We start from the raw sequence: 20,060 nt of genomic DNA, 5'->3' as shown, positions 1-20,060 counted from the left end.
TTTCGTATTATAGCACAGTAAATGGAATTATCGTGAATGTCAATAAATAATAAGTACGTATTTATAACCATTTATAACTGAAATGAATCTAGAGGCTTGTTTTCTGTTCCTGCACTAGACTGCATTGGAACGTTCCTTCTTGCTTTCGCTAACTTTGAAACATCTATCTATTTCATTTTAAGTGTACACTTATTTAGAGAGTTCAGGAACAGAAAACAAACGGTAGTTCGCGGATGTTGGCGACCCTAGGCGACACTAGTGACAGACGCGTCGGGAGTCGCGTCAAGTTAGGTTAGGTAACGCGTAGAAGTTAGGTTAGGTCGAGGAGCAGTGGCAGATAGGTGGGTCGGCGGGTAGCGGGCGGGTGGGTGTAGCGCATCGAGAGGAAGCGTCTCCTCGATCGTCGGGAGGTTTTGGTCGAGGAAGGTTAACTCTGCGATCGCTCCACGAAGTTGTGCTCGCGCGTCTCGCGATCGGCGACAGCGCGCGCGAGAAAGAGAGAGTGGAACGGTTGATATGCGGAGTAAAAACGCGATCACTGTCGCAGCAAGATCATCATCGGCGTCGTCGCCGTCGCGTCGGGCTCGCTCCGCTGTCGTGCGAGCATCAGCCACAACGTCACGACGTTGTCGCAGCAGCGTTCGGAGAGTGTAAACGGTGGCAAATGGAGACGGATACGGTGCGGGAGCGCGCGGTACGTTCCTCTCTGGCACGCGGTGGGACATCCGGCTGACCAGGGGTTCTCATAATCGGGAGCGACGACGGGTACGTCTCTCCCTCGTGCCGACTCGACCCGTCCTGTCCCTCCCCTCCCCCCTCTCTCTCTCTCTCTCTCTCTCTCTCTCTCTCTCTCTCTCTCTCTCTCTCTCTCTCTCTCTCCGCTCTCGTACGCATACCCTCGCTCGAGCGTGCGCGGCGAGGTGTCGAACGTCCTGCTGGACGAGAAAAAGAAAGAGAGAGTGACTGGAAAAGAGAGAAAGAGATCGCTGTGACATAATAGCGCCGTTATATCCCCCGTGCGAAGATTCGGTCGCGCAGTGGCGAGCAGGAAGGAGCGTGCGTGAGGAGAGTGAAGAGAAAGGGGAGGAAGAAGGCTGCGGAGATCCACAGCTGTTCGCAGTCTTCGCGATTTCGCCGGTGCGCAAAGATCTGGTATCGTCTCTTCCCTCCTTCCTCTCTCTCTCTCTCTTTTTCTCTCTTTTACCTCCCCGGTTCCGCGCGATCCCTCCTAACCCCCTCGCGACGCCGTCCGCGATGTAAATATACACTCGGTGGGGCCCTCTCCCGCCCTCCCCCCCTACTCGCGAGTCGCGTGCGTGAATCCGCTACTTTGTCGCTTCGCTTTCCGCTCTCGCGTATCGCGAGGGGGGAAAAAAAAGTCACGGCGCACGCGAATTCGCTGTCGCGCGACGACGTCGGAAAGCGAACTTGGCGAACGAAAACTGTGCCGCCGTCGCCGCGCGCCTTCGGGTTATTGGCACTTCCGCGCGCGCCTTAGATAATAGACTCGCCTTGTTAAACCGCGCCGATAGCCCCCCCGGCGCGCGGCGGGGAGGATCCAGCCGCGACGCCCTGAAGCCTGAAGCGAGTCTGACACGGTTTGCACGCCGACGAAGCCGGAGAAGCGACGTGCCGTCCGGAACGACGGGAGAACCGAGTAAATATCGAGACGTTTCTCCTCTCACCTTCGTAATAACGCTTGCGAGATGCTCGTTTCGAGATGGACAGAGATGGAGCTGTAGTTAAGATTCTTTTTATTTGTTTTTTTTTCTCCCCCCTCCACTTCTCGCGACTTTGCTTCTTAGCGACCCTATTACGTCGGATAATGATCGCGCGACACGCGGCGCATATGTGGCGAACCGTTAAAGGGGAAGAAAAAGAAACGAAGAGTGTCGCAAGCGGATCTCTGGCCCTCCGAGGAACGGGGATGCTTCGTTCGCGAGCGATTCGTGTCGGACGTTTCAAGACGTGTATCGCGGGCGGGAGGGAAACGTTGCGGGTCGATAATCGCGCCGTGCCTCGTGGGGTCACTCGAATTCCTATCGATCTTGACACGAGGCACCCCTTAACGAAGGGATATCTTGAGCGAACGCTCGATATCCCGAGCAGAGGACGAGTGCGCGTCTCTTTGGAAAAAACGGTGTTCAAGTTCCGCGTCGTGTCTGTGCAGAGAAACTGCGGGAAGGAAGCTGCGATGGCCCGATCGAGAGGAACGTGAGAGCCCTGCCGTCATCCTGGCGCGTGGCAAATCGGGTCAAAGGCCCGGCTCCTCGTCCTCGTCGTCCTCGTCCACAGAGAGGATGCAAAAGATGCCCGGGCCGTCGATGACGCAGGAGCGACCCCGTGCCCACCGGCTCACCGACATCGAGTCTCAGACGAAGGTTGAACTTCAAAAAAAAAAATTATGAAGCATCTATCCAACAACTATCGCATGTCGAGTTCGGTTGGGCGCGTTAGCGCGCAGTGATTGTTAATGCCTTTGTTCAGTAATCTGATCTAAAAGTGAGGTGCAAATATTTCAAATGATAAAATGCCCGATGCATATCAGCGTAATAAAGTGCAGTGAGAATTTTGTGGAGGATTTAACCCCTTTATATATTAAATCTTCATGCATATCTATCGATTTGTGTATGATGGCATTAACCTTTTGCCGTATAGTGACTTCCATATGCCACATTTCTTTATTCAATTTTTTATAAATTTTTTACATCTTGAATTTTCAAAATTTTCAAACTTGGATTTCGTATTTGGAATTAGCGACTCGAGAAAGCTCTCAAGTATCAAATTTTGTTGAAATTGAATTGATAGAAGTATGCCGCAAATGGTTAACACTCTATCTATGTTTTAAATTGTAACACTCTGAGTTAAAATTTTCATTCTTTTTATAAGCACAAAGAATTCTTCAATGACTCTCATATTTAACGTTCTAGAAAACATTTGTATAATTGTTTATTAGAAAAAATTATGTAACTACTCAAAAAATGTTGTAACTACTTACAGTGCTTTTAGTTTTTCAAAGAAAAATTTATAGGTCAAAATTGTTAAGTGTTAATGTGCACTAGCACCAACCGAATTCGCTAATAGATTCTTATACTTTAAATACTGTATTGCTTTCAAAATTATGTTAAGAATTTATTTTACTAATTCTAGGTTGCTATCTGGCAAATTAGTAGAAACTTTCAGTTTAACTGTGTAAAGATTTGTCTTTGCTTTGCAACTTTATTTCTATATGTACAATACAAAACAATTTGTATCTAAATTTGATGTTTAATATTTCCTTCCTAATGTTTAAAAGATAATTTTTGATGGTTGAATAAATATAAAAATAATGTAATTTTGAAATATAAATTCTATACAAAAAGAACAATTTTACTATAGTATTTAAATAGTTCTATAATAAAACTATATCTAAATAGTCTTTAATTAAGCAGTTAAGCAAACTGCTTAAACAGACTTTAGCATTTCAGTTAAAAAGAAAAGAAACAAAATATTGTGAAATACAAATGTTTTAGATATTTCCAGATCCATAATAATAAATATAAAACAAGGATAGTAACTCTTAGCAATCTAGGATTAAGTTCAATGTGAATAGAGGATGTTTATATCTCGAATAAAATTGCAGGGCTCGAGCGGTAGTCGGATGGACGATTTCGGCACGCCTGTCAGTTCTGGCAGTAACATGAGTAGCATCGCGCGTTTTCCGAAGCTTGACGAGTGCGCCCATTTTCACTATGAGCACGTTGAGCTTGGTACTCTGGAGGTAGGTACAATAAACACACGTGAAATACGCGCAGTAGATCTGGTTAAGAGATACAGGTGGCTTTTGGCATTCAGGTATCCGTCAACGAGGGTACCAACGACTCTGAGAGCTACGCCGTACGAATAACATCTGGAGATGCGTGCTGGACGCTGCAGAGGTCCTACGACAACTTCGTCATGTTCGATAAGCAACTGCATCGCTGCATATTCGACAGAAAGTTTTCCTCCTTAACGAAGCTTCCAGATGTTCGGCCAAAAAATGCCTGTGATATACTGAAGGATTACTTGAGCCGGTTCTCGCAGCTGAATCATGAGGGCCTAAACTGCGGCCCGGTATTAAATTGGTTACAACTCGATAACAGGGGAAGAAGGATTCTGGTACCGGAATCGGATTCCTGTCCTATCAATACTCCAGCTGTCGCCGCGGCATACGCCGTAAGACCTTACACTGCTCAAGCACAAGATGAGATCTCTTTCCAGGTAAATCTCGCTGAAACATTCCGTTTAGAATGTATTTGATTAAATTGTAAATCTCGGTGTCATGAGAACTAACTCATATGATAATTAATCGAAGCCATTTACATGATAAACAGGTAGGCGACATGATATCCGTAATAGACATGCCCCCACCAGGGGAAAGCACGTGGTGGCGCGGAAAGCATGGATTCGCGGTTGGATTTTTTCCGGCCGAATGCGTCGCCGTAATAGGAGACAAAGTGCCGCGTCACCTGACGGTATCGACGACGGTCAGATCGAGGTTACCAGTGAAGCCCGTGCTCCGAAAACATGGAAAATTAATCGCCTTTTTCAGATCCTTCATACTAAATCGGCCCTCTAGGCGAAGATTAAAGCAATCGGGTATACTGCGAGAACGCGTGTTTGGTTGCGATTTGGGAGAGCATCTATTAAACTCTGGCCAAGACGGTAAATTTTCTAGCACACTTAATAATTCATATGCATCGAGTGTAAATTGTAAAGGAAAGGAAGACTAAAGAGATATTTCTTATCTTGTAGTACCCACCGTTTTGACGTGCTGCGCGGAATTCATAGAGAAACATGGTCTAGTCGACGGTATATATCGCCTTAGTGGCGTGACGTCCAACATTCAAAAATTGCGAAACGCCTTTGACGAGGATAGGGTACCAGCGTTGCATTCCGATGAGAGTATTTTGCAAGACATCCACTCCGTAGCGTCATTATTGAAGATGTATTTTAGAGAGCTGCCGAATCCATTGTGCACGTATCAACTTTACTCCACTTTCGTCAATGCGGTTCAAGCTGGCAGCGACGCCGAGAGGTTGAGACGTATGAGAGACGCGGTTAGAAAGTTACCGCCACCGCACTACAGGTAATTTCGTCTTTCGTTACCATGTTTTATGTCGATAATTTATTCTAATCTTTATCAAACCGCGTGAACGCAGGACGCTGGAGTATCTGATGCGTCATCTGGTGAGGGTAGCTGCGCGTGGCACTGAAACGGGCATGACTCCGCGCAACGTGGCCATCGTCTGGGCGCCGAATCTCTTGAGATGCAAGGAGTTGGAAGTAGGTGGCGTGGCGGCGCTTCAGGGTGTCGGAGTCCAGGCGGTCGTGACAGAATTTCTAGTCTGCTACGCGGAGCTCATATTCGGGGACGGCCCTGTCGGCAGACCAAAGTCTTTAGCGATTACTACGTCTGCGCGACTACTCACGTTGGAGGAGGCGCGCAACAGAAGCCTCCGTGGCGAGCCTGATTACATAGAAGTAGGAGCGGGTCCGGCTGGCCTGCCTCTGCGCTATCATACCGTCATAGAGCTACCGCGTAAGCGAAATGGCTCGAAACGATCACCCTCACTAAACTGGCGGGCACTATTCGGTAGGGGCGCCATCGGGAAAACGAGACAAATTGGCACACCACCTCAGACAGAAACAGTGCCAAGTTCCTTGAACTCCCTGCGACGATTGAGACCTGTGAAAAGCGCCGACAGTTTAGACGGCGAGGATGGATTGGGTCCTCTCTTGGGAGGGCCACCTCCTATTAGAACCTGCGGTCACAGTCGATCTGTCTCGCACGACTCGTACTTTGATCACTTGGCCGATGCGCCCAACGCATCTTCGCCGTTGGATCTCTCGGAGATACAACTCAATTTTGATCTCGAAGAGCGAGAAATGCGGATGCTCTCGGAAGAGGAAGGTGGAGGAGTAGCGTCGGTAGAGGCGTCACCGCGTCGACAGAGAACCGAGGGAAATCAGTGTGCCGCCGCAACCGGTGGGTCCAAGAGGAAAAGATCTCGTTTGGAGGAAAGATTGCATTGCGAAGTCGAGTTGCGTTTTATAGACAGCCAAAGTCCCGATCAGGTGATTAACGAAAAATTTTTTTTATGTAAGCCATTTTCTGTATGTATCTTATATATAATCTATCGAATCTAATCGAATCTTTCAGGTTATGACAAGCGCGGATATTCACAGTATCGATACACCGTCTCCGTTACAAACGCCAGGCTATCTACCGTTATTGTCGGAAGCCTCTACGCCGTTGACGCCCGCTACGTTGCAGGGCACGTCTCACTCTACGTCACCGATACCAGCTAACAGTCCCAGAATAAGTTTCCGAAGTTTTACTTTGCCATTAGAGATTGGTGATGAGCGCGACGGAAGTAGTACGAATAAGCTAAAGGAAATGAGTGTGACGTCTTCTGAAAAGTCGTCGGAACCTAGCCATAGATTATCCGTAAATTTAGACGACCGAAACAAGAGATTGGAGTCATGCGAGAGGATTATGACCTACGATGGGCGGGCGGAGTTGCGTGATAGAAACGCGACCACATCGCGAACGGAAAATCGCGTCGCGACTCAATCAAGTGCGGTTGCCTCGATCTTTAATGATACAGAGATGACGCCATGCAACAGATTATCCTCTTCGTGCGAAGAAACCACGTCTGGCGGGGTTGCCGTGTCTCGCAAGGATGTGACAGGTGCACTGACATTGCATACCATGGAGATCTCGTCTAAATCGTACGAAGAAAAGAAGGAGGCAGCGAAAGGATGCGACGAGTCTACCGATCCGTCAAATAGTCTCACCACCGTAGGCGATTTGCCGAGATTGCCATCTAACATGACCGATCTCGATTCTCCGATGTCGTGCGAGCAAACTCTGCAGGAGCTGCAAGAATCCGGATTTGTAATTTGCGACAACTCCGACAAAGTGTTTATCAGTACGGAAAATCCGCGCGCCACGAGCAGCAATAATGATTCTGGTGATTGGGTGATTGTTGGAGGAATGACGGCTAATTCCTTTGCCACGCCGATTAGCGAATCGACTAGTCCCAACCATTCTTTTGTGGAAAGCGACGCGAATCCAACGTCGGAGGACGTTTCCGGCGCATTACTGGAGCTCACGTTACCTCCGACCGCGGATGCATTTCGCATGGGAGTCGACAACTCGACGGGAAGTCGTGTGACGACGCGGGAAAGCGAGGAGATGATTCTCGATGTTACCGATACGAAGAAGTACGCGAGTCACGAGGACGAGCGGCAGAAGGCCGATCCGCAGACGAGTTTCGGTCTCGTAAACGAGGATAATCTCACGGACGACGCTCATTCTCGGCTGCGCGATCGGGAGAACGGCAATCGATTGTCGTGTACGGATGTTAATTCCAGTCAAGAGTCTAACGCGAGGGAGCAGCAGGTTCGCGCGTGTTACATCGAGGCGGACAATGCGAACGTATTTGGTACAAATCGAAATGAGGTGCGCGACGACAAAGAGTTGTTTAGGGAGACGGAAACTATCGCCGACTTCGAGAACTATCGCCGTCTGCCGAGAGACACGAGCGCGCAGCAACGAGATTGCGCGACGCGCACCTTGCACGCCACGAATCATTCACGATTCTCGAATAAACCCGTGGGGGATCAGGAAACGAGCGTTACGCGGGACAACGATCGCGACAACGACCACTGCATGAACGGACTGTCAAAGAAGTGCCAAAGTTTCGGATACAATAACCCGCAGAAACAGCAGAGTAATACGCAGCAAATGCGAAAATGCGCTTCCAAACGTGGCGAGGAGGGTCACAAGTGCGCCAGCTTGCAAGCCAATCAGATACGAGGCAACATTGATGTGAGAATTCCCTCGGAGAACGCGGCCGAGCCTTGCGAAGTGGCGCACGCTCCAGAAGGGGCGTCCGAACTGATGGAACGGACATTGGACGCGTCGAGTACGTTCACGAACGTCTCGTCCTCGACCGTCGACGACACGGCGGTTCTTCCACCGCGGGACACCGCGGCGATCCTGCAGGAGCTCGCTCTACAAAGATTATCCGGAGGCGCGGTGGGAGACGTGTCCACGCCTATAAGAAGAAAATACGAGAGCGAAACGATCAGAGAACGAAGAAGCTTCGACTCGGAGATTGGTCGGGAGATCGTCAGGGAGAGCAAGATGAGGCAGGAATTGGATTGCGCAAGAGGCAAGTCTGAGGAGCCGTCGCAACATTTGCCACCCTGTTTGCGGGCGCGTCACGCGAGGGCAACTCGGGCGGCGCTGAGCCGCTCCTTGGACGAGGCCAAGTTCAATCGAATGACGGGGGACATCTCGTTGTCGGTGAAGCCGACGTCCGAGGACGTGCAGCACTGCTCGACGCCCAACGTCGGCAGTAGCTCCGGCACCTGCTCGAGCGTGTCCGAGAAGATCCAACTGAGGAATCTTGGCGGCCTAGACCTGGGAGACCCGCAGTGTAGAGAAAGAATCGAAAAGTACAAAGAGGAGAGAAGGACGTTCTTAAGGGACAAATATCGGTCGGAGAGTTTCCGGGGGGTTTCATCGAAAACGGAAGACGACGGCGAGCAGGCGTTACTAACCAGGTTGAAACAGAGGGCCTCGAGACCCTCTCTTCATTGATGAAAACCATGTCTGCATAAGACAAGGGAAAAGAGAGAACGAGTTTGATCTCTCTATAGTAGTATAAATAAGTTCTCAGAACCGTTAACGCGTAATGCGATATCCCCTTATTTACCTGCATCTTAGAACAAAGTTCAAATTCGTAGGGCGGCTGAATTAATTGTAATGACCAAATTCTCTCAACCTTGTTCTTAACGCCACGCGTCTGCTTGTGTTTTTCGAATATAGGGCAACTAATTAGAACGGCGGGACGTCGAGCGAATGATACATCTAAACGGTAATAATAGAAAATACGTTATCTTCAATTACATAACTTTTACCGCTCATATATTTTTATTGAATTTATATATTCGATAATCCCAAGTATGTATACTAACTTGGGCTTATTTGTACTACTCACGGGCGAATGCCGTTGCATTCGACGACATATTGTTTATGTAATTCTGCCAAACTCTTTTTACTAGACTCCACTAAATCGCTTTCACTCGAATCTCACCGATGGCCGCGCGGCACACCGCGGCTGATATTGAAGGTGAATTACGACGAGGACGATAAAACGAGTTGCGCGATCCATGACTCATCTTCGCATCGTCGATCGCCATTGTTAGATGAATTGTACGAACGCTTTTAAAGCTCATTATTAATTTATTACGGACTCGAAAGAAGGTATTCATTTTTATTATTGTTAGAAGCTTTAATAACGATTCTCTTTGTAATTATTATTATCATTATTAATATTATTTGATTTTTATATTTACTCATATTCTTTGTACTGTTACGCTAGCGAAAGAAAAAACGCGCGCTCGCGCGCGCGCGTATTGTTTTAACTGCGCTTTGTATGTACCAGAGTCAAAAATATCTCGCATAGTTTCTCACGACGTCACGCGAGACGTTGAACTCTCACCTGTTGCTTTTACGCGTTTTAGGTAAGAGTCTTATGGAAAAAAAATATGTCTTTCAATCTTTTTAGAGAAATACTTTTTACAAGGCGACGCAACAAATCTCGTCGTCTCTTTATAGCGAAATTATAACTCCCTCGATATTCAGACGAGTGTTCTCCAAAAATTTCTGGTACATACATAAAGTTTAGCTTTGCGCATCGCGAGTTCGTCGGGGAGACTCAACGAATTCATTTATGACGTTACACGATGGGCGCTTTATTTGCGTGCCAATGTTATTTTCTCGTTATGGACTGGTCCATAATGACGATACCCACAGATATATCTTTTTGGAAAACACGTTAATTCTCTCGGTTAGTTAATACGTGTGTAACATATTGATTTCTATGACAACGCGCTTGTCGACGGAAGGCTTGCTTAAAAATCAAGATTACTATCGGATTACTGGTGGTTCTCATGTCTTAAATAAGCGCTTACTCTAATGCGTACCTCGCGCGCATAGGCCTCGCGTTTCACTACATTTCGATTACGAAGTAGCCTTTGCTTGGCTACCTCACCTCGCCTCATCTCACCCTTATTGTCCATTTCTATATCCATGTAGATTAACTTTAATCTTAATTTAACTTGCTCTTTATCTGTCTCTAGTTTTAAGAATTAGAAAAAAGGTAAACGAGTAAGTGGAAGAAGAAATGGACATATATTACAGTTGAAGTTGTACGTCGCGCGATTTTATGATACGTTAGACAGTTTACGTTTATAGTTTTTATTTCATTTTTCTTTTGATATATCTCATTTTATTATATTTCATTTTTTCAGCGATTTTAATCTTTTCTATGGAAGAGAGAACGCGATAATGTTTTCACGTGTGAAAAAGTTCTTTTTATTATTATTTTTTTTTTTTTCGTATTCTACAAAGGCGCGAGTGTTTCTTTTTTTTTTTTTAATACGGTTCGAAGACCGTTTAACAAGACTGGGACTAATTGTCGATGCTAATTATTGAGCGTCTTGCGTGCGGACGCGATAAACGGACAAATTGCAATTCAATATACTCCGAGAGCTGGAAGAGTACGTTTTGATCTCTTGCAAATTCTCAAGGCATTTAATTAGGATTATTACTTGCGCGATGTTTCAATTCCTGCATGCGTAGCGAGGGTTCGAAACCGTGGTTTCCGTATCAAATAACGACTCTTTCATTTTGGTCATCGACGTGACCGATTTTTTTTTCTCGTTAATTACACTGTTCAACAGGAAAAATGCATGAGAATGAAAGTGATCGTTTCCCGTAGCTTTTTTTGACGTTGAATTCAATCCTATTGGCCAAATTGCTCTACCACGTCACAATTTAGAGAAAATTTCGGTTAAAGTGCAAAAGGACTTTAATAAAAGGTATAGTCGATGAACTGATATCGTTTCACATTTCGAACGAATTCTTTTGCTTTTATATCTTACATATCGTTTATATTGGAGATGTTTAATTCCAATATCATTAATCGAGTTTTTGTGTCATTCGAATATGAACCCTTTTATTACAAATGTATTAAACTTCTGATGCGATTGATTTTTGGTTTGTTCATTGGGAATGTTAATTATGTTGTTTAATACGATTCATCCCTTAAAAAGAACGTGTTGTGATTATGATTAAAAGGATATTTACGATTAATACAGGAGTTTTTCTATATGCGTTTGTTGATATAGACATTATTAGAGCCTCTTTCATCAACTCCGATTAATCTAATCGGCTGATTAATTCAGCCATTACGTTTATCACTGAAGAGCTGCATTTATGCGTACATAACTAATACATGATACTGTTTGTACTATGTTTACCAATATGAGATTAAACACAATCTATCGTTAGAAGAGAAATGAGAGTGTTCTCGTAACTTGTAAAAATTTTCAACTATTAATCATTGTATTATACTTCAGTAAAATTTTATTGGTTGCGCCACTGCGCAAAGTTAGAGCTCTCATGACTTGTATTTGTGTTATTTTATTCACGCGAATGATTTTCTAATAATTTACATTAATTATCGGATATTATTTATAATTGCGCATAATACAAGGCACGAAAAGAATGTTACCCAGTAAATGAAAATGGATTAAAATGGATTGAAAATTTTAATCAATTAAATCCATTCAAATGCATATTTTAAATCCATGGATTGAAATTGATTCCGTGGAAATAAATGCATTTCGAATAATATAGCTGTCAATGCTTCTGAAGATATTAAGATGGATTTGAATATTAAAAAAAAACTGATACACATTTTCAAATAAAATTTTTTTTGCTTTATACAGATGAAAATAATGCATTTTTTATTTACAATTTTGAATTAAGCATTTATGATTTATTTTCGCGGAAAAACTTTTTTTATTTAATTGAAAACTACATTTCCTATCCAGAATTTTGACTGAGCAGTATCCATTTTTTAAAACTGAATTTATTTCTGGATTGAAAGGCATAAAAAAATGTGCTTTATTCAATTCCTATAAATAGATACACAGAGATGGGGTTTGAAATGGATTCAGATTTTTAGAAGTACGCATTTGCGAATGTTAAGATGAATTCTTTTCAATTCATTTTAATTCATTTTCGTTTACTGGGTAGGTTACATTGAAATTATTGTTGGCACTTTCACGAATTTATCGTTGATTAATTTAATTGGAGGTTGAAAGAGGCCCTTATTATTACGGTATTCCAAATTTTTTATCAATGTTTCTTCAATTTGATTATTTTTTTTGCTTGGGTAACTACCAACCATTTGTTTCTTTTCCTGAACTCTCTGAATTAGTGTGCACTTAAAATGAAATAGATATATATTTGAAAGTTAGTGAAAGTAAGAAGGAACGTTCCAGTGCAGTCTAGTGCAGGAATAGAAAACAAGCCTCAAGTTTAACTCGCTAGATTACCGAACTAGCAATGTGTTACTTCTTACATCACTAAACGTGTCACTTCTACTTTTTTGCGCAACAGGATCTGATTATTACAGATAATTTTCATTTCTTTATAAAAAAATAAGACCCCACTTCGAAATACCGTCTCAAAAATGTCAATTTGCTATGTTTTGAAATTCTGAAATTGCATTTGCTTATAGCGTTTTTCCTTGGTTGCACAATCGCCCACTAGTACAACGCTCAGACAGTGTAGCGTACTTCCATGGCTGATGGCGGCAAATTTTACTCGCTGTAATGTTTCCATGGCTTCAGTGTAGTGTAAGTTACATGCACGAAGTGTGATTTACAATACACTAACGCAAAGGGGCGGTGTAGAGCGAGTGTGTTGTAACCATGGACTGCAGTGCAGCGTTTGCACGCAATTGGTACAGTGCAAAGTTACACCAAGCACGTACTCCTAGTGCATCCTAAAGAAAAACTTTTTTGCAATTTCAACCGCAACGGGGAAAAAACTACTGGATATGATTACTCTTTTTTTTTGGTTAAACAGTGTTATTAACGTCAATTGAAGCCATACGGTAACCAGGAACACAGTCAACAATCGCGGAATTGCCCGCTCCCTCCTCCTTCCCCACCGCAATCGTTCGTATGCTCCGTATTTTATCTGGCTCGAATAGCTCTGTCGTCGTGTATCTCTGTCGTGAAAATCTGTATAAGCAGCATTCAGGCACACTTTGTGCACGTTTACGACCACTGACTGTTAATGATAAAATACTTATGTCCGGTCTCACCAATGTAGATTAATTTTAATCTCTTGGATAACTTGCTGTTTATCTTTTTCCAATTCTTAAAGCTGGAGAAAGTTGAAGAGTAAGTTAAACCGAAATTGAAGTTGATCTGCATTGGTAGAAATGGATATTAGAGATTCAATAGTCTCGCGCGCGCGCTTCCCCGGGATACTTTTACCCCGTGATTGGTAATAATGGCCTAAACTGTGGAGAGCGAGGGGTGTCTCAACCGTACAACGCCTGAAAACAAACCCCCTTACAAACGAAGGTACCTAATGACCGAATAGAACTTGTGCACAATGTAACGCGCAATATTGATACATCCGCGAGCGATGTGTATTTTTTAATAAGTTGGAGATTCCCTGGCGGTGTCCTTGGAAAATAGCCGATTGAGATCCCTTATTGAGGACACGAGGGAGAAACGATGCGAAACGATAGCTAAGAGCCGTTAGAAAGTAAAGAGTTTCCTGTAAAACTATACACATACATACACACAAAGACTAATTCTGTAATATTCAAAGGCTAATATATATATAGATATATATATATAGTAATCTTGTTTTTGAGTGTAGGAGGCTCGCCTTTATCCGGCTGGGCGCATCTTTGCTCTCCCCCCTTTAGTTATAATCGCATGTAATGATAATTGTTTCCGTTATGAGAGACTACTGTTTGTCGATTATAATTATAATATATGCAAGTTGTACGTGAAATAAATATAAATGCTGTAAACACACCGAGGAGGAAGACAGATGTTTCTTGATACTGACCAAGTCCGCGAATCCTGTCTGCGACGCGTCGATTAAGGGAGTATTCTGGTCGGGAGTACAAGAAAAATTGGTCTATATTTTTGAGTTTTTTTTTTATTTTTTAGAAAATTGCGCATTCCACATTTTTACAACTATCATTTTTTTTAACATATTTAGTAAATATCTAGGAATTTTGCTATGATAAAGTATTTATTAATTTTTACGCAAATTAAAAAAAAATACAACAAATATTTTTTAAAAGTTAGGCGACACGACTTTTCAGAAGCTAACTAAATGGAACTATTGACTTCCAACTTTTGAATACATATCTTTATCTATGAATTAAAATAAAAGAAAAATAGTTCAAATTAAAGTTATGCGGCTATAAAAAATAAGTCGATTTTTTTCATCAAAATTAATTAAATTAAAAATGTATAAATTAATTAAGTCGAACAGTGAGGAAAAAAAAGTTGATTTCATTAAATTTTTTTCGACTTAATTGAATTTATTCAGTTTAAGCATTTACGTATTTAAACTAAATATATATATTAAATATATAAATTAAATATATATGTACTTAAGTTAAATATATAAACTTAAGTTCAAATATTTCATATATTTAAGTTAAATACATAAATAGTTGAACTAAAAAAATTTAATCAAGTTAGTAACTTTTTCTCGGTGTAGATATTTTGATAATCCTAGTCCTTGCACACTGCAATAAATGAAAAATATTGCAAATTATTAAAATTACACGGCTATAAAAAATAAATATCGATTTTTTTAACAAAATTGATTAAATTTAATCTAGTTAAATTATAGATATTGCGCGATAATCCTAGTCCATGCACACCAGAATAAATGAGAAATGTTTCAAATTATTAAAATTACGCGCGTATAAAAAATATCGATTTTTTTTTTAACAAAACTGAACTTAACATGTATGAAAAAAAAATAGTAAATTTATATTGCGCTAATCCTAGTTCATGTATACGAGAATAAATGAAAAATACAGTAAATATTTAAAATTACGCGGCTATAAAAAATATTGTTTTTTGTAAATGAAATTAATTTAACATAGCTGAAAAAATTAAATAAATAAGAATAAATAAAGTTAATTTATGTAAGATATAGCGGTAATCCTAAATTATATGATAAACAGGCGTGTAAGCAAAAAAGTCGAAGTCGATAACTTCAGTAGTTTCTGAGAAATGTGTCAGCTGACTCGAAAAATGCGGTTTTACGTAACATAAAAATTAATAGACACTTAACCATGTCAAACTTTATAAATATTCACCAAATATGTACTTGTAGTAAATGCGTGAAAACGTAGAAAAATATGTGCAGCAATTTTCTTTAAGAAAAATTCCCACTAATAAAATTTTTCGCGCGCTCTAAACTAGAACACACTTCTTTAACGATGATAGAGGTCCGGACCAATATCAATGGTTCCTTATTTTTTTCTTAGTTCCGCGCGACAAACCGGACGCTCATGTTCTCACCGCGATCGTCGAGCACAGCCTCGACCGCTTTCGAGCGGGTCCATCTTGAGGTGAGCTCACTCGACACGTATAAAGGACCTTTAGTCTTTACTTCTTTAAACGTCGTGATAGAGTGGATGAGAGGTGAGGATGGGAAGGGGTGGCACTCGACGAGATGCCCTCGCCGAGGGGCCGCGACACGGGGACAAGCTCGCCTTTATATCGTCGAACGAGGGCCACTCGAGAGGCCAGGAAGCGCCGAGGTGAGGGCGACTCCGTGACTATCGCCGGATCTACCGCGGCAATTATTTTTAAACACGCCATGTAGATAGGGATCTCGCCGAGAGTTTTCTAAGAGAGAGGAGAGGCAGATTGTCGCAGGATGGATCTTCGCCCTGTAGTTTGCGCGAGTAGAGCGGCTCGGCCGTGGGGTAGAGCGCGGCTTTTAAACAATCGCGCTGGCTCGCGCCTCTCGAAATTGCTGATTAGGAGCGCGCGTCGAGAGAGAGACAACATCCGAGCGGGCCTTTCATCCAGCAGCCGCGTGTCGCTTCGCTCCTTTCGCACAACGGCGCCCTCGCTCCGCGCCGCTCCTTCTCCGGGAGCGCGCTTTCACGGTGCGCAAATCGAATCAGAACGCCCCCGCAGGGTCGACGACAATGTTATTTGTTAGCGGAAGCGTCGTAGTAACCGGAGGTTGAAACGAGGCCAGATTGCCGCTGTGATCGAGTTAAACGGCACGTGGGCAGTAACGCCGTTGTCTCTATAGCGAGTATCCACTCCTCGCCTCGCGTATCACGTGTCTTCCACATCCTTCTCTCATGCGAGTGGCGGATCAAGCAGGAATTTTCGCGTGGAAAGAAAGAAGAAGAAGAAGCATCATCATTTGTTACATGCTTTGGACAGTATTTTCCATTATTTATTTAAAATTATCTAGATAATCATTTGGATAAAGAAATAGCTTAAATCTTATCTTTATTTAGATTATTATTATGTATATTATCTTTATTTTAGATAAAAGAAGTGTTATCTTTTTCAAATTATCTAAGATAATGTGAAACAATAACATGAATGAAGTATTGTCTTCAGCTTGAACCTCCAAGTTACCATTTAGTTTAATAGAAGTTTTCAAAGTGATAACAACAGGGTTGCGTTTTGAAATTCACTGCCACCACTGAAAATCTATAATATACGTAACGTGAACTAGAGATTTTTTTTTAGTCTGGAAGTATATATCGGAACGCAGCGCGTATTGCATAGATCAATGGTAATGCAATATAAAAACTGCCCCAAAATTACAAATTCGAAAAACTTTTACGAGGAATTTTGTCAGTCGTCATATAATGTGAGTTAAATATATATTCTTTATATTTTTTAATTTTGATTTTTATTGATTTCAATTTAAAGGGGAACACTCTTGTCATATTAAATTATTTGAAAAGCTTTTGTTTTTAAAAAAATAAAGATTTAGAAATAAAAATATGAACATATATAAATAAAAATATGAACATATATATATATATATATATATATAGTTTTGCTCAATAACGATATTATCTAAAAATTATTTAGATTAAATCATATATAATTTTATCTTTTATCCAGATAAAATTAAATCATCTTTATCTTGTTTAAGGTACATTTACATGTAATTTGTCTTTATCTAGACAATTTTAAGTTTTAAACGCAACGCTGACTCTGAAACAAGTCCTGTCAAGCGCAAAACCAAAAATATAAAAATAGAGCGAAAATAAAAGATAACAGTCACAATAAATTATCAAAATGTAACATGTATTGAAGTTCTAGGAAAAAGTATTTTCAGAAGAAAAGAATATACCCATACAGCACATAAGCTTGCAGAAACATTGCTGCAACGTTGCAACAATATTACTGCAAGCTCTGGGTAAGAAATAAACTAAAACACATATCTGTGTGATTAATTACATATAAACGTAGAGATGCAAGTGTAGATACGTGTAAAATTCTAGAAAATGTCAGTTATCAACGAAAAAAAGAGAAATCCTGCTTGAGGTGTATCCCCCCTTCCTCCGAGTGTCTTCCTGGTGTCATTCGTCTTTATTGTTAACTAAATGTCAGACAAAGATAAAATTATTAATCTAGGGAATACTCGGGAGGGAATCTAAATCCCTGATAGCAACGCTGTCAATAAGTCTCCAAGAACAAGTGAGCATAGAAGCATTGTTTAAATTCGACCTGTGTACGCGAGTTCCGCATATTGGAAGCGGAAGACTACATACGAATTTTGTAATTCATCAGTTGATCAATCGCGCAAATGCAAATCTTCGCTCAAAGCTGCATTTGTGTATAATGCAATTGATAAATTGAAAAACTCGTCTTGTTCCACAACCGAGCAGCAGATCGAAAAGATCGTCTAAATGGTTCGATGTGCGACACTGCGGAAGGACGAGTGAGTCAACTGGCGTCCTAATGGAAGGGAGGGATGAGAAAAAAAAGAGGAGAGAGACACGAACGTTTTGCGGCCGGGCTGAAAACTCCTCGTCCGCGGCTCGTCGCACGCAACGGCCGACGGCCGAAGGGTTTCGGGCGGCTTTATTTCGGGGATCGTTGGAGAGCCGCGGATTGACACGCGGCGACGTCTTGACAGCTTGTTAGGCTAACGGTTCACCCTCGCGCGCGGCCTCTTCGACTCGAGGCCCAATTCGCTCGTCCCTCCCGCCTCCCCCCTTCTTTTCTCCCAATTTTTTTTTTTCGATCGGATTAAATTGATCGACGTATCGCCGCATCTCCGACTCGCAAATATCTACTGCCGTCGCCGTTGATGGATTTCCTCCATCGACTCGAACGAAAATCGTAGGTTGCCCACCTTTCGCGTTACACGCGCCGGGGTGGAGGGCAGGGGGGGGGCGACCTACGGTCACATTCGGGCATCGATACCCGCCGAACCCCGGCGACTGAAAATAATGAAAGTAATAGGAACACGCCCACTGCATTTAGCCCGCCGAACTAAAGCGCGCCGAGCTCTGTAACCCCTTGTTGCAACACCCCTTCCACGCACGAGAGAGAGGAGAGAGAGAGAACGAGAGAGGACCCGCGTACTCGCCGCCTGCTGGCGCCTTGCCCGTCCTCGCTCTCGTTCTATACCCTATTGGCCATTGTACCTGCCACTTCATTGTCCTTTATTTCATTATTTTCGCCGCATTCCGCTCCGTCTCCCTCGGCGAGGGGCGCGAATTCTCCCCCTTTATTTACGTACCGTAATAATAGACGTCTTAGCGGAATCTAATAAACGTCATAAATGGCCCCTTGATCTCATTTAGTTCACCAGCTTACCTGTTGGCCAACCCCGGCCAACGCGTTTCTTCCATCGAACAACGTCGAGCGTGTTATCTTTCTGCGCATCAAAGACCGAGCCCCCTTGCCCCCCGGCCATCCACCTGCTGTCCTATCCTTCCCCTTTGAACCCCCCTCGCCCCTTCCAGAGATGCGCTTAATTTTGCTCATTTCGTTCGCGTTATTCGAAGAAGAAATCGCCGAGATTCCGAAAGAGCGCGGCTCTCCTTCGAGAATCCTAACGCGTCGCGAAGCACGACGTCGATACACAAACTTGCTTTCTCTCTCTCTCTCTCTCTCTCTTTTTCTTTCTCTCTTTTTCTCCTGTCTCTTTCCGATATTTCTCTCGCCGGAGGTAAATCTCGCGCGGATTGGTCTCTCGCGCACGGTCGCGATGCCGCGATACATCCATCTATCCGATGTGTATCCGAGAATGTACCCCGTGATTTCGTCCCGATAACACGATTACGATCCTCTCTTCGTCCTCTCTTTCTCCACCCCCGCGAATCGACGGCGAGAAGGGAAAGTAGGGAAGGTGAGGAGTGGGAAGGGTAGGAGGGATGGAAGCGTGGCGCGGCGCCATCCTCTCTCTCTCTCTCTTTCCCCCTTCCTCCCTCCCTCTCTCTTTCTATACGCATCCCGCTGCCCCCGAACCCGACAGCCGACAGAGTAGCTTCGCTCGCTCTGATCCCTCGCAATTACTTCCCATTATCTGGGTATTAGGATTCACCCCAACTGGAAGCACGACGTGCCCCGCAGCCGCCTAGCCGCCCGTGACACGCGCGCCCGGTGGAAAATCTCCACCGTCCGCTCGCGCGATGTCGTCTCTTTTCTTAACGGGCACTTGCCGATCTTGTGCCGATCTACTAATGTCGCCGCAACAGGTAGCAAAACCGGCTGCCCCGCGATCGTTTCGCGACCGCACGAAATCACCAAACGTATTCGCATAATTGCGACCGTCGCAATTTGCTTTGGGTTATTACTCAACGCTTTGTTCAAAGGTCTTGCAAGTACGTCTTATTGTCCGTGCCACAGATGACTTTTCGTTATCGTGTGTAACGGTAAAATATTGCGTGGTACAATTAACCTGAAAATAATTACCTGGGTGATTTGCACACCCCAGCAGCGAGAAAATAAAGCTCGAGTCACAGTAGGCTTTTTAGTAATCGAGAATCTATATTTATTTTCTTTTATTTCTCCTTACTCTTTTTTAGAAAATATTGAGTGAATCTTGTATAATATGATCTCAAATACTAGTACATTGTAGAACAATCAATAATATACAATATGTAATTAATAATAGTGAT

At 43.1% G+C, this 20,060-nt stretch overlaps 1 protein-coding gene across 2 annotated transcripts; it reads left to right on the top strand.

Annotated features, from left to right (window-relative positions):
* The first annotated feature begins 2,022 nt into the window (after positions 1-2,022).
* LOC105193516 (GTPase-activating protein CdGAPr) lies at positions 2,023-13,948 on the top strand. 2 transcript variants are annotated; one of them, XR_850611.3, is made up of 8 exons: positions 2,023-2,381; positions 3,623-3,760; positions 3,835-4,239; positions 4,353-4,683; positions 4,774-5,107; positions 5,181-6,096; positions 6,182-8,909; positions 9,097-13,948. XR_850611.3 is itself a non-coding variant. In XM_039458117.1 (7 exons), the coding sequence occupies exons 1-7, from the start codon at positions 2,301-2,303 to the stop codon at positions 8,630-8,632; spliced, it is 4,656 nt and encodes a 1,551-aa protein (XP_039314051.1). In that variant the 5' UTR covers positions 2,223-2,300; the 3' UTR covers positions 8,633-13,948. The 2 variants fall into 2 exon arrangements, 1 of the variants encoding a protein (XP_039314051.1); XM_039458117.1 differs by having other exon boundaries at positions 2,223-2,381; positions 6,182-13,948.
* Positions 13,949-20,060: the final 6,112 nt, after the last annotated feature.

The sequence above is a fragment of the Solenopsis invicta genome, chromosome 15 (genome assembly GCF_016802725.1).
Source record: "Solenopsis invicta isolate M01_SB chromosome 15, UNIL_Sinv_3.0, whole genome shotgun sequence".
NCBI lineage: Eukaryota > Metazoa > Arthropoda > Insecta > Hymenoptera > Formicidae > Solenopsis > Solenopsis invicta.
The sequence above is the reverse complement of the archived record's forward strand: the minus strand, read 5'-3'. Positions and strand labels throughout refer to the sequence as shown.